We start from the raw sequence: 16,203 nt of genomic DNA on the forward strand, positions 1-16,203 counted from the left end.
ATTTTCTAACTCGCTAAATTGCTATCTAGGAAGTCAGCTTGCTAGTTTTTGAAACACAGCCTATGAATTCATAACGCAATCATGAATATTAATGCCATATTGGATTTGTGCAATGGTCAGGCTAACCTCTCCTTGTCTGCATAGTTGTTAGGAAGGTTTTCCCCTTTGCTTTCCCTCTCTTCTCTTCTTGACGAGTCCTGGTTGTGATCGGGAGCTTCCTCTGTATTCTTGGCCTGCAGAGAACGCTCATACTGCTCCAACTTCTCTTTAAGTGCTTTAATAGTGACTTCTGTAGGAGAGAAACAGAGAGAAGCTTGAAAAGGAAAGACAGTGAAGACCTAAGGGTGTTTGGGGTTTAGGTTTTGTCTACACTGTGTCCCCCAAGGATAATAAACCCTGAAATGGGCCAAGAGGAAAACCACTTAATAAACATACTAAATTATATCTTTAAGGAACAATTCACCCAGAAATGACAAAACTGTCATCATTTACTTACCCTCAAGTCGTTCCAAAACCATATAGCTTTTTTTCTACCATAGAATACAAAAGGAAAAATGAAGACTGTGGTAGTTACAATGAATGGGCACTGAAGCTTCAAAAGGCACAAAAGCACCATAAAAGTATCATAAAAGAAGTTCATTTGACTATATTCCAATTCTTCTGAAAGCCATGTGACAGCTTTGTGTGAAAACAAACCGAAATTTAAGACATTTTTCACTAAAAATCAGACCCAATGAGCAATTCTCGAGGTAACAGCCCGCTTGAGGGAAGATTATCAGTGAATAATGTCAAAAATAGCAGTCTGTTTTTCACCCAAAGCTACTTTATGACTTTAAATCCAGCACACAAGTCATATGAACCACTTTTATCATACACTACTGGAGCTGTTTCATCATTTTTGAGGCTTGAAATCTCAAATAGCAATTCATTGTAATGGCAAGGAAAAGAGCAAACAGCGAATTCTTTGAAATTGCTTGCTTCCTATTCTACGTTAGGAAGTGAGTTTGAAACGGTTCCAGGTGAGTAAATTGTATTTTCATTTAATTGTAAATAAATGCTAACTAAAGAGGGTTACATTTATGATTATTTATAAATGAGGGCAAGAGGATGACAAAAATGTCATTAGCTCAGTTAAAAAACAACTGAAGTCAAGGGAAAGTCCCCCCATGATAGAAAAATGTGTGTTTACATGCCTACACACACACACATCCACACAAAATATCCCTGATAGAGAGCTTTTTCCTCCTCTCTCCGTCTCCTGCACAGCCATCTGCGGTGATTTAAACTCCAGCACTTCAGCGCTGACACATAATCAATGAGCAGCAGTCCCACAAGAGCCCTTTTAGACCCTTAAATGCTAAACTGGACTTTAAACACTGGGAGACTGGAGGATCACTGACCTGAGAAAGATCAGTGTGTAGAATAGGAAGGATTACCTAGCGGCCCGCTCAGACGGAAACACACCTGTGTGTGTACACGTACATGTGTGTCTGCGACAGAGAGGTCGCATGTGGCGGTACCTACAGCTCACGCGGGACAAATAAAATACTGCCGTTATTGAACTGCTTCGATTAGGGGAATTCCACAGATGGTGAGGGAGCAATCCCTCCCTCTTGTTTACGTTAAAAAAAGAAACATGTCTGGCTGAAACAGCAGTGGGACAGAAATAGAGCTCAGATGACTACAGCTCATTTGAACAAAAATAGGGCCCTGTCTATGTGGGTACACTTATGCGGCCTGCCAACATGACATATGCGCAACTCATTTCATTTGCTAGGTACAGATAAATCCTGCTTTTACAAAATAAAAATGTTACAAACAGCATTTAACTTCCATTATGTGTCAATCTTGAGTGCAACCAAATATTCATCAGGAAGTAATGTTTATTCATTAGGATTTGATGGTGAAAAGTAGGCAGAATTATAAAAAAAATAAAAAATAAAGTAATACCGTAAAATGTTATTATAATTTAAATAAATGCTTCTATTTGAATCCATTTAAAAATCCAATTTATTCCTGTTATAGCAAAGCTGAACTGTAATATTTAATATTTATTATTATTCATTATTATTGTAATATTATTTAAAAAAAAAATTTTTTTGGGAATGTGATACACTATGATTCAAAAGTATGGGGTCAGTAAGGTATAAAAAAAGAAAAGAAATGAAATAAAATAAAATTGATTTAAAAAAGTGCAGTAAAGACATATACAGTGTTTCATTTATAATGTTTCAAATATTTAAAATAGAAGTTGTTCATTGAACTTTATTCATCGGTCAAAGAGTACTAAAAAACAATTCTCCATCAATTCTCACTGTTAACTAATTGCTTATTAGAATGTCTATTATTAACATATTAGCTGCTTATTAGTCCTTAAAAAGCACATAATCTTCATCCCTAAAGCTACTCAATACCAAAACTTAACAACCACTTTACTAACTATTAATAGACAGCAAATTAGGAGTTTATTGAGGCAAAAGTTGTAGTTAATGGTTTGTTAATAGCAAGAACTGGAGCTTAAAATAAAGTGTGACCAAAAAAAGATATGTTTCATAGGCGATGGAAGTTTTGCATGTTTCAGTCTGTGGAAAATGTGTCAAAACAGCATTAAGAAGCGTGTGTTTACCTTGGTTTTTAACCTCTGCAATTTCACGTTCATACTCTTGTAGTGTATCTTTGAGCCTCTGGTTTTCTGTCTCCAAGTCGTGCATCTTCCGAGCAGTCACCTGGAGTTGCTGAGCTGCCTCCAGAGCCGAGACAGGATCTGAAAACACACACGGGTCAGAATATCGCGTGTACTGCGTTCAGAGCAGGTGAAAGGTTCGATTCAGTGTGAGCCAGTCTTTGTGCAGCTCGACTAAATACCTAAAACTGTTTTTGCATTTTTTGCGGATTGCCAACCGCAGCTAAAAATGTTAACAAGAAAAACAAACCAAGCCAAAACACGCCAATAAATCCACACTGTGCTCCAGCACCCCGGTTAAGTTCTGCTCCGTTAAATCAAACTAACAAAAAAAGAACCAAAAAGAACCATGATGTTATCACGGTACCACGCAAGTATTGTTTTCTGGACATGTACTATAGTAATCACAATTTGTTGCCAAAGCAAGGCACTAACAATAGTAATTAAAAACAACAACACACTCAATTATTGCACTAAATAATAATTATAATAAAATTATGCACACTAAAATAACATTTTACAAAATATTTACTGAATATTCACAAAAAAACAACTCTCCTTTAAAGGTAAAAAATTATGAAATCTGTGCAACAACCACAATAAACCTGCATTCAGTAAAATAAAGCATTATATATATATATATATATATATATGTATATATATATGTATATATATATATATATATGTATATATATATATATATGTATATATATATATATATATATATATATATATATATATATATATATATATATATATATATATATATATATAGTAATTTCAAAAATAAATATATTAATGTTTATTTTAAAAAATAAATAGAAATTATAATTTATTATTTCTTAACAAATCATAAATAAATAAATAGATTGACAAATCTGTTGATTCATTCAAATGCCGGCAACAATCACCAGCTGCAGAAATTTCAGATTAGCAGGTTGTAAAAGAAGTTATACTAATTCATATTTGGCAGGGTCCTAATTTGTTGCTTTCATAAAGGGAAGGCGATGCTAAGTGAAAGGGGGGTCGAACGCAGCAGTGCTGTGGGACCAAGGCCAGCCCTCCGCACTGAAGGACTAAGACATTCTGACACACACACATACGCTTTTTTATCACAGTCTGTCCCCCTCAAATGCTAATTGCTATATGACTAATTATGGCCCTGTTCCCGTTGATTTTCCTTAATGAGACTGCCAAGTTAATTATGTAATCAAACTATTTTATTAGCCCCTGCAGAACATGAGAGCGAAAGAGACAGAGTGTGAGAGTAAAATCAGAGAAGGAAAAGCTGACAGAGAGGAGTGTAAAATAAAACATGTAATTCCTGTACATGTTCAATGTGAAGTTACAGTCGATATTGAAGCGCACATCCCTCCCACTCTCTGTATTCTCATCTTAAGGTACAGGAAACGCTGATGGGGTGTGTTATGTGTGATGTGCATGTGTGGTGCGTGAGAGTGTGTCATATCTAAAAACTGCAAGAGGAAGTCTGAATGATATGCTGTCATAGTGTGTTCCCTTTTGTAGTCGTGGCAACTGCCATTTCAGCTCAACTCGGCTCGACGGGCGGCCATGAGTGTCACTCAATTCTGAACGTGACTGTCATGTGACTGAAATGACCAGCCAATTCAAATCTGATTTACACAGGCACATCAATTTGGATGCGTGTCATTTAATGTACAACACGTTACAACAAGCACAATCCTTTCGGTTAGGTTGTTGTCTGAAGCTAAGCTGAAATCGCTGAAAGAAACTAAAGGACAAGTGGGAACATCCAGATGCTTTAAAATCTATCATAACATCTATGAGACACCTTCAGCCTCTAAAAGCAAAAAAAAAAAGAATTCAATGAAAAATATTAAAATAATCCTGAGGTTGAACACTAAAGTGAAAGGAACAACTATGTTTAAAAGCAGAAGTGTATCCTCTAAATTATTGTTACAGTGTGAACAGAATACTCCCGAATCACTCCTGAATTCACAATGGCTGAGTTAGTGATTAACATGGCAATGTTTTGACATCTCGTGGGTGTAAACAGGAAACACAGATATATCTTCTCACACTTATTCACAGTATACTTTTCAGGAATGAATTCTGACTGCCATAAATACTGAAAGTGTGAACAGAATTAAAATTATAAATGTTATGCGCGCACACACACACACATACACTATACTGACAAAAGTATTCGGACAACCTATTCTAGTGCACGGGTTTGACTACTTTAGTCATTTCCATGAGTACAAATCTCAATGTTAAAGCATATATTTATATTCTAAGGAATTGTGTGCTTCTATAATTTAATAGCAATGGTTTGGACAGGACCCTGTTCTATTATAACATGTCAATGCCTCTTTGTATAATGCAAGGTCTAAAAATAAATGATTGATTTAGTCAGTGAGGAAGAACTTGACTGGTCTGCAGAAAGCAAAGCCCTAATCCCAGCAGAACACCTCTGGTGCAACTCTAAATGCTGACCTTGAACCAATAACATATTACCAAAACCAATGACTTGTATATGGGTACAGTCATTTTAGACTTGCAAAACTGCTGCAATAGATATTTCCATCTTTGTTGACAAAGTTTTGGAAGAGCCTTTTTCTGTTCTAAAGAAGGGGGTGTCACAATACTATTTACCATATGCTGTAGTATATGTACAAGTCATTGGTGTTTGGTGATGAGTTTTTGACAAAACGTCTGCATTTAAAGTCACACCAGAGGTGTTCAATTGTCAAGAAAAAAAAAGTAACCTCCTGTCTAGGTTATTTTACGGTTATTTTGAACGTCTCATGTCTTCAACATGTCTAATCAGAGTTCATAAACTTAACATTTATAATGTATTGTATATACAGCATAGTCTTTTGAATAAGTTAAATGTTGGCATTAAGTTGCCTGAAACACTTCCGAACATTCCCGCTAACACACACCACAATGCTCACACACACGCAAGCCTACACCGTGTACCAGTGTAACTATCACAAGATAATTTGTCAAGCTGTGATCACATTCACAGACACATAGACAAGACTGGACAAGCTCCAGATTTCACAGATAGAAAAAGACATTCCCAGACTAGACCTCCCACTCCAACATCCTGCAACACACACACACACATACAGCTCCCTCTCAAATACTTATATAAAAAATAGAGATGTTCATTTTGGTTATTTTTCCTAAACCAAACACCGATGCTCATTAACCAATTATTAACTGTTAACCGACAAGATTATTTTAAATTAGAATTGAATTAAATCAGAAATAAAAAAAAGTGTCTGTGGCCCGTTAAATATAATAACATTTGTTTCCCGTGGATTCATTTTGGATGCGCAAAACAACAACAGTACATGAGGATTCACGTGGTCTTCATATCACATCACGCACCTACAGCTCTTCTGCGAGTGGAGAAAAACATAATAAAGCAAGGCTATATATATATATATATATATATATATAGTATATATTCGGTTCAATTTTTGTGCCGTGTGAAAGGAAACTAGACTGCAGAAATGGCATCCTATTTTTCTTTAGGCTTATTTTACGCACAAACATATGTTTTTATTGTGAATGTACACAAATGAACGCAAACCTTTTACAATTCCAAATTATCTTTATGACTAAAAGGAGAGGTTGTTTACACTGTTAGAAGGAAAAAAAGTGATTGCGCTAGCGCAGCATGCACGCACACAGTTAAGCTTTGCTACCTTGACAATGTAGTTTGTTCATTATCATAATAAAATACAGTCAGTCAAACATATGGGGGAGAAAAATATACTGCTCAGTTTAAATATGTAATAAAATCTGTGCTGGTAATTGTTATCACCATTCCACCTTAATGTTATGCAAAACATTTTGTTTTACGGATATTGGAACGCGAGTGAAGTGCTGCTTGTTAAATAATAATTTGGCATTCAAATACATTGCGAATACGGAAACATTTGATTTTGTCGAATGAGACACTCAGCGTTGGTTTGAATTTCGTTTTAGACTAAATTAATTTCTTTTGGCTCGTCGTTTTTATTGCTATAACTTCTTAAAGGCATATTTTTAATTCTTGTTCTTATCTAAATAGGCCTACTGTTAACTGAAAGGATTTTTTTGTTGAGTGAGGGGAACTAAAGTAGCCTTACTATGTTTACAGTGTTTATTATAATGTTTGTAAACATTTCGCGTCAGCATAGTCATATTTCCGAATCAAAAAATAAAATGCAACTTGTAATACGTGACTTAGGCCTATGTTTTCTTTTCTCTAAAAAACATTTTATATGTGTAGCATATTTTAACCATGCGGCAAACATTACTAAATATTTTGATAAATTACTGAAAATAAATAAAAAAAATTTTAAATCGTTTTACTGATTGCATTAATCGGTCAAAATTCTTGAAAAAAAGTTAATCAAACGCACTTGCGCACATTTCCAAAAACACAGATACACTGTTGTGTTGGCCCGGGATCTCCAGACCGCAGCATTGTGGTAATTTAGGGATGTATTAAGTAGATGTGCAGGCAGACAATCTAACCTGCTCCAACAGGCCCAGGCGGCACTGTCTGTCTGTCTGCCTCCTTGTCGCTCAGCAGATGTGGGCGGAGCTACACAGCTAGATTTGTGTGTGTTTGTGTATCTGAGGGAGGTCTGAAGGTTTCCCAAGCTGAAGTTTAGTTCAGCCAGAAGTCGTCTCTCTCACCACACTCCACAGTCACACTTGCTTAACAGGGGTTTGATACATTATCCACACTCGCTTGTAGTGAACTTCGCTTAGTCTAAAGCACAACTCTATCGAGCGGCCGAGCTAAAGATGCTTTGGGATGTCACATGAACCTTTGCGGCACCATTAACTTATTATAGATCAGCGCGTCAGAACATTACCATATAAAAACTGAGGATCCAGAGGCCATTATCTTACCGTTAGAAAGCCAATTCAGAAGATTAAAAGGTGTTTGTGGGGCAATGAAAGCAGATTTTTTTTTTATAATCCAAGTTCCTCCGTGTATGGGGTTTGGAGCGGAGTGGGTCTCTAAAGCCGTAGAAGTCATTAAGACGGCCTGTGCGCATGCATGTGTGTGTGTTTTAGACACTAGAGACGGAGGTCTCATAAATATGACTGATGTGTTTACAGTATTCTCGCCTCAGTGAAACACTACAGCAGTGTGTGTGTGTGTGTGTGTGTGTGTGTGAGCAGCCAGCTCAGAGCGAGCCGAGACATACCTGGGACATCGATTAATCTCTTGTACACGCTGAGGAAAGCAGCCTCTGATTCTTTACTTCTTTTACTCAAGGCGTCAATCTGAAACAATGAGGAAAAAAAAACAGAATAACTGAATTGCATGTGTTTGGAACTGCAGGCATGGTAATTGCATTAGCAACCAGGTTGAAATTTGCATACATTAGCAGCAATGACGAGTCCATTAAAGATGGCCATATGGAAAACAGCCTAGAAAAATAGATTTTGAACTCATGCGCAAATTACGCGCATCACTTACCACCTATTCGACCTAAATAAAACAGCTAAGTGTACATAACCATGACCATTTTCATTCACACACGGTAAATCATTTATGTTTTGACACGTGCGATATTTTTCCAAGTGCTGGGTCGAGGCATTTTGGGGGCATGCTTCAGGTGTATACGCTGGGACCGTTTCTGGTTCGCTTTATATAGAAGGTAATTATCAGGTATAAATCCAAACCCCTGTGAGCATGAGATGACAGAAACAGGTAATGAGGGAATCTGATAATGAGAAGAACTTTTGTCCTTAATATAGAGTGCTGCAGACGCGTATGTATGGGCAAATTACATACTGTATCTGGGTTACGGCTCCCACTGCAAAGAGAGGCTTTTATCATTTCCTGAAGATAGATGATTTTCAGAATGGTGGCCACAGTCACTGAGGTGCCGCCCACTAACTTAATCTAACTGTCAATTTGGCAAAAGATGAACAATCACGGTCTTAACTGATGTAAATAGAAGGCAAAGCAGATTAAAAATACTCATCATATTTAACAAAAAAGGTTCCTACTTGAGCTTCAATGATATCATGCAACATGAAAAACGTGTTTACCTTTGATAAAGTCCCCTGTGGGATTATAGGAATTAATTACAGAAATAATATAAATATAAATAATAATAATAATAATAAATAATTAACTGGTTTAATAAAATAATTATTTCATTAAAAATAAAAAATAAAAATTGAATGGAGTGGGAAAAAATGCATTGCTTATTGGTACATTTTTAACTACCAGTATGCTCATAATGAAAATATACAATGTCGATAACCTAGAATTACTGTAGAATCACTGCAATAAGCCTCTGTAAGCCTGTCTTCCAGGGTTTCACTGGGACAGATGACCTTACTGACCTTTTGGCTGCAATGAATGACAGCTGGGACAAACCCAGTGCAAACCCAACGCCCTGACACACAACAACAGGGAAAGGAAGAGCGAGAAAGTATGATAGAAGAGGGAAAGGTAGTCAATATAGGCTATTCAGTTTACACAGCTCTAATAAAGACACTGACCTCTCTTTATCTGAATACACACAGCTGTGGTGATTCTGGCCAGATTATGATACATCATCCAACTGCCTTCTGTTACGGTACAACCAAAAACTACCCTGTTGTCAACCATCTTGTCAACATAACGTTATTTTGCTATTGATTTGATACATGTGATGATAACAGGTTGCTAAGTTAAAAGGGTGATTTGCTAATAATCAAAAAGAATAAAACAGTGTACATATACACTGGGTGTGATTATTAATTTTAATTACATTGGAATTTTAAAACTGATATTGAGAAGAATTATGGTAACCAATAAATGGGCGATATCCAAGTTTTTTATTATTTTGTCTAAATAAATGTAAAATATAGCATTAAAATAAATAGTTTTAAATGCTATAAGAAAATTCAGGCATCACAATATCAAAATGCAAAGTATGAAAAATGATATTAAGTTTATATAGTTGATAAAATATCATACTGAGGCTTGTCGCAATGCATTCTGGGACTGCTTGCTCCAAATTGGGTATGATTTTTGGCTAAAATGAGTATCCTGTGAGGCAGCATAATTAGGTTGCCTACCTTTTGGGACAGCTTTTGAGTTGGAACCAATACTGCTTCAGTAGGCAGTTCACTAGGTTTTGGAACAGTACAGAAACAGTATTTCCACCCAATATAACACTTCTTAAGATGCTGAGAACTGCATTTATCAGTGTGACAACCAAAGGCAGTAGAAATGTCTTGGATCGACACATCAAAGTGATTGTCTTCAGTAGGGTGTGGTGAACCGCATATAGAAATTATAAAATGCCATGGCAGCACTTTCCCACTGTACTGTATGTCTCTGATAATGACAGCATACTGATGACAATGTGCTGTAGAACCAGCATGCAGTCTGGCCCAACTGGGCCAAATCTAACAAACTGGGTCAAACCTGACAGGAAACAAGGACCCAAATCAGTACAGCCTGTATACAGTAATTTAGGAGCTGCTAAAAACTGAACCAAATCTTCACCTAGCTTAACCCAGGTTCTACATTTTAACATTAAAATTCCAGGACATAGAGATGAGTATGTTTTATGATTCACAAGTTCACGCTTACATATAATTAGCTGAGGTATGGTAAGCGTATTTGGCGTGCTGTCCGGGGAAGGGCCATCTTGTTACGAGAACATCATGTTATAATTCCGTAGGAAAACCCAAATTATATATTTGTTGTTGTTTACCACTATAAAAATAATATTAAATATTAATAAAAATTATAAACCATTATAATAAAGAATATAAAATTAATATAAAGAATATACAATTACAAAAAAATATTATAAAAAAAATGAATTAAAAAAAAAAAAACTGAAATTAAACTAAAATTTGTTTCCATGAAGTTAAACTATAAAAAAATTTTTTTTTTTGCATATCATTACACCATAGATCAAATATGAAAAAAATACCATTATAATATTAAAAAATAATATAACAAGATAAAAATTTAAAAAGTAAAAATTACATATATTAACATTTTACAAGTTCCACTAGTATATCACTATACTATAGTAAACATTGTTAATTATAAAACTTCAAACATTACTACAGTAGAGAATAATTATTACATTAACAATAAAAATAACTAAATTAAAATAAAAGCTCAAATTGAAAAATCTGAAAAACTAACAATAATGGAATAAAAACTATCGACAACTATAAGACAAATTAAAATAGAAATAAATATCAATTAAAATGCTCTGATATTCTAAATACATTATAAATCAAGGTTTTTCACCATTCTGGTACTCAGAACTTGAAAGCGTTCTTAAAACTCATGCTGCATTTATCAACATTTCGGTTGTTTTTGTCACATAAGAAAGTCAATAAAATGTAGTTTCTAAGTTGTAATTAAAAGTTTGGCGAAGAGGCGAGCGGTTTTTAAAAGATGGGAACTTGTAATTACGGTAATTCAGACATGACGTGATCCTCCAGGGTTCTCCAAAATACTACAGCTCAGTGACTTGAATAGCTCCTGCAAATGTCAATCTTTCTGAGCTTCACCAAAACGGCAGTACCCCACACCCAAAAACAATGTGGTCTGAATCAACAGAATTGCTTTTATCCATTAAGAAAATGTTGAACTCCTGTGCTGTTTACATGTTCACAAGTGTTGTGTGTTTGGTCTTCCAGCAGCGGAACATCAAATAAAAGCTGTAAATCTGCAGCCCTGAGACTGCCGGCCTTGATGGATGGAACAGGGCAGTTGCCACTGTAAATATCCAACATGTAACAGACTTTTCACTCCTATGGGAAAGAAATTAAACATTTTCAGATGTTTCTTGCCGGAAAACATCTGGATCGGCCCAGGCAGGGCCAAGTTCTGCAGTCCTCTTGCAGATGGAGCAATTAAACTTGCCTCTCTTTCTCTCTCTCGGCACGGGTCCACGTCTACCCCTGAAATCTAGCAGGAACCAATGTCAATTTTTAAACTGTCAGAGCTTTGAACCAGACAGAGCACAGCCAGAAGGTTAAGAGACTGTAAGGGCTGCCTAGAAGCGGCGTGTGTGACTTTGTGGATACCGTCACAGCTCAGCATAGATTGTCTACTCTTCTCTTACTCTGCTCCCAGCTCAATCTGATGGCCAGGGCATCTGGCATCATCATGCTGTGGGACATACACACAAAGTCATGCAAACAGTCTCACAGACATCATTCCCTTCAAATATATAAAACATACACCTGTCATGCATGAAAAGCTGTGACAAAAGTTACACTATCTTTTCTTTTTGTAAAGAAATGATTAATTTTATTCAGCAAAGATGCATTAAATGTATCAAAAGTGACAGTATAGAAAAATCGATCCTGAAAAAAAAAAGCATTTTTAGTTTCCAATAAAAATATTAAGCAATGCAACTGTTTTCAGTATTGAATAAGAAATGTGTCTTGAGCAGCAAATCAGCATATTAGAATGATTTGTGAAAATCATGTGATGATAAAGAATGAAGCTAACGGCTGATGAAAATGTAGCTTTGCCATCGCAGGAATAAATTACATTTTAAAACATATTCAAATAGAAAAGTCACTTTAAATTTTAATAATATTTCACAATGTTTAATGTATTATTGATCAAATGCAGCCTTGTTAAGCATAAGATACTTTTTTCGAAAAAATAAAAAAAACTACTGAACTTCTTTTTTCTTTACTGCCCACATCTATACAGAAAAGTGTGATAACTAGCCCCAGTTTCCCCTACATTTTACACTAAACACACATGTACACACACAAACACAGTCAGTTCCGCCTCTTTGAACCATACAACACACAGACTATCTGGTGGCATCAAAAGCATGCCGGTTTAAACAGCATTATTCCCTGACGGTCCAGCCGGAACAGGGATTGAGAAGGGTTGGGGAAGCACTTATAAATAACTCTTGCTTCTGTAGGGGAGCACAGACTTGGCACTGCTGGGAGCAGAGTCAGAAAACTCCATCAGTTCTAGTGACCTGCATCGCCCTCCAAACAGACGACCAGCCTTCAAACATATCTGACCCTCGAGTTTATTTTACTTCTGTTTTTGTTTCATTTTGCCTCTTTTGTTAGACTTAGAGTGGCAGGAAATTATTAAGGAGGGAAAGGATTGACGCTCGCTGTAGATTCAAACCTAAATCATCCACATGAACCAAAGCTAAATGTGCCAGAAAAACATGCATCCAAAAAGAGACTGCTAGGTGATTTCCTACATAAACAGATTCACAACCTACATGCCTGCATATATAGACAGTTTAATGATCTCAGATTCATCCACCAGTGGATCCAAACTCATTAATCTGAGCTGCCACTAACCTTCTCTCTTCTCAGCACTTGGCCACATTGAGCCTCTGCAGAATCCGGCCCGCTAAAATTAGTGCACAATTACGTCAAATCAATACTGACTTCCAAATTTGTCGAACTTCCACGGGACTCCGTAAACGGCTGCTAGAGTGATTAGCTCTCTTCACAGAGATCTTTGCTGGCGGGTCAACTTACTCTCTTGCTCTCTGTGTCAGACTCTTTCTTTCAGAATGTTGAATTGTCCACTGTGTAATGACGATTATTTATAATCAAAATGAAGCTTGAGATAAGAAGCTAAATGCAGGCTTTTTTCTTGCACTTAAAAAGGCACAATAACATTGAACAGCACATGCGCTCTTAGGAGGCCACATAGTTTGAGTAGTTTTCACATTACATGCCAAATCAGGCATAAGCAGTCTAAGCATAAAAAACATAATACAACAAAATTAAATGATTAAATGAATAAAACAGAAATAAGCAATGCTACACCACTTTTTTTATTTGTTCATGTCTTATCTCAAATAGGGCACTAAGTAAGACAGGACCACAACAAAGTAAAAAAACAACAAAAACGAAACAAAACAAAAAACGCACTACAACAAAATAGCGAAACAAAACAAAACAAACAACACCGCACAAAACAAAAAGCAAAACAAAACAAACAACACAGCTCAAAACAAACAACAAAGCACAAAACAAACAACACAGCTCAAAACAAACAACACCGCACAAAACAAAAAGCAAAACAAAACAAACAACACAGCTCAAAACAAACAACAAAGCACAAAACAAACAACACAGCTCAAAACAAACAACAAAGCACAAAACAAACAACACAGCTCAAAACAAACAACACCGCACAAAACAAAAAGAAAAACAAAACAAACAACACAGCACAAAACAAAACAAAACTGCACAAAACAAAAAGCTTTGGTAATCATGTCTTATCTCGCCTAGGGCCTAGTATCCTAGTATCCTTACCAAAAAAGAAAAAAAAAAAAAAACATTTAAGAGGCTACTATACAGTATATCAAGTCTTCTTAAACATTTGTAACATGTGGCTTTGCCTCTGGGGCAGAAGTATATAGGAGCAAATACTCTTTACAATTAAGTACAGTGACCCCCCCCCCCCCCCACCATCCAGCTCTGATTTACACACACATGCGTGTGCAACCCCAAACAGGGCCCCAGCCGCGTGCTATGTACAGCTCCCTATTGTACTTTCATTTCCTGACAGGAAAAGAGGAGGCTCTCACTCTCTCGAATGAAAAAATGACATGTGGCAAGGACTTTGCACTGACCCAAAGATCAGCGTCAGTCTGACTCAAACGTGCTATTTTAACAAACCCACCGTTACAAGAAAACGGAAGATAGAAATTAAACTGAAAAAAAGCATTCACTCGTTGCAAACGGCTGTATTCATTGGTCTGTCTGCCATTATGAATTATATATGTGCTCTATCTTTTTTGTTTAAAATTGGTGCTGCAAAATTGAAGTCTCTTCGTCTATTTTAAGATTTAATGGACGGTCAGACTGACAAGACAAAACACAAGCGATCCCATCCCTCCCGCCAATTATCGTCAAATAGCTGACGTCGGAGAAACATGCCCGAAAAATAGTACATTTTTGGTTTTGTCAAGGTCAGGCACTGTCAATAAGGAAAATATTTCACGACGAAAAATAATAGACAGTTTGAAAGTTGGAGTGGAGTGGTGGAGTGGTGGGATGGGGATTTATTTTTAACCGAGCAGTGATTTGAAGTGGGGCGACTACCTCTGTTAATGACAGGCTAGTCCTCGAGAACACAGCTCCGAAACCACAATGAGCTATAATGGAGCAGTTAGCCAGCGGTACTGACTCGAGAGAGGAGAACAGGGAGCCACTACTCACAGCGCTCACTTCATCAAAGTTACATACAGCACGGAAGAGCCGTGTCTCGCTCCGCTTTGAGGCCCTTCGACTGCCTCTTAACGCATGGTGCTGCTGAAGGCCGTCAAACGCTGCATTACATATACTGAAATGTACTTTAACAGAGAGTGGAAGTGTTTTTGAGGTCAAAGGAAAGGAAAATTGACACACACTTCTCACTTTCCTTCTCCTTTATTATTTTTGGACGCTTTATTAGACAGAAGAGTGAAGCAGGAGCAGAAAATTATTGAGGGGAAGAGAGATTGCCTGTGCTGCTTCCACACATTTCCACAAACACACACACACACACAAAATAGCCTAGAAATATTTTTTTCTAATTTAGATTAATTAAAGAACTGCAAGGGAACAGGCAAAAACTTCTAGATCTGAGAATAAATTTTAATATTACTTAATAAAAAATGTAATAATGACAATAAAGAGGTACAGATATGTCCTACCACAAAGTACAAGCATATTACTCTGGGTTGTATCCCCTATAAAAGAGGCTCTGGAGCTAGCCGGTTCAATATAAAAAGAGGCTAAGAGCTAGTCTAAACCCGAATTCGGAAGAATTTGGCAGTTAATAACCTTACAAACCTCAAACTGAAAGGCCTATTGTTTAAAAGCACAGCTGTTTTCAAATTTGATGAATATCTTTTCAGATAATTTAATACTATTAGCAAAGAAGTGCTAAAAACAGTTATTGGTTCTCATACTTGGTAACTAAAAAATTGTGAAACACTCAGCGAGATATTTAATGCAGCATAATCATACCTAAACAAATTGGGTTTGATATCATGCAACAGTACAAATAATTGACTGAATTACCAAGGAACATTAGGTGTAGCTCTTTTAGCAAAACACAGGCTGCATCAGACTAAAATAGACCTTAATTAACCTAAAGAATTTTTTAGAAGGTAGGGCTCTAAACGAAACTCAATATCCTTTTATTATGATGAGATTTCAAGTCTGTGCTGCAGAGGGCATTTGAATATATGCATGCTGTCATATTGAATGGCAATGCACATTACTTATGAAAACAGCCCCATGTTACAGTTCTTAACTATATCAGCAATGGACATGTCAAAGGAAACACGGATTCATTCCCTGATAACAACTGGTGAACTCTTATTTTATATAATTTTTAAACAGTTATGAAATTATCTGACACATTTAATATCGGACAACTTTTAAAACCAATATCTCAGCAAACAATTTTTACTCTTAAGTGTCCAATGATATGACAGATAAATTTCCTGTAACCTAGCAGCTGAGAACCAGTGATCTATTTAAAAAACTAA

At 36.3% G+C, this 16,203-nt stretch overlaps 1 protein-coding gene across 10 annotated transcripts in view; it reads right to left on the reverse strand.

Moving 5' to 3' along the window:
- cux1a (cut-like homeobox 1a) overlaps positions 1-16,203 on the reverse strand; it is a 118,401-nt gene that overhangs the window by 49,021 nt on the left and 53,177 nt on the right. For all 10 annotated transcript variants that reach the window (XM_052567403.1, XM_052567399.1, XM_052567400.1 and 7 more), the window contains exons 4-6: positions 7,888-7,966; positions 2,627-2,764; positions 127-289 (exon numbers count right to left, since the gene is read on the reverse strand). In XM_052567403.1, the coding sequence (XP_052423363.1) occupies positions 127-289; positions 2,627-2,764; positions 7,888-7,966 (380 nt within the window). The remainder of the gene's footprint in view (positions 1-126; positions 290-2,626; positions 2,765-7,887; positions 7,967-16,203) is intronic.

Source organism: Carassius gibelio, chromosome B10, assembly GCF_023724105.1.
Source record: "Carassius gibelio isolate Cgi1373 ecotype wild population from Czech Republic chromosome B10, carGib1.2-hapl.c, whole genome shotgun sequence".
Taxonomy (NCBI): domain Eukaryota; kingdom Metazoa; phylum Chordata; class Actinopteri; order Cypriniformes; family Cyprinidae; genus Carassius; species Carassius gibelio.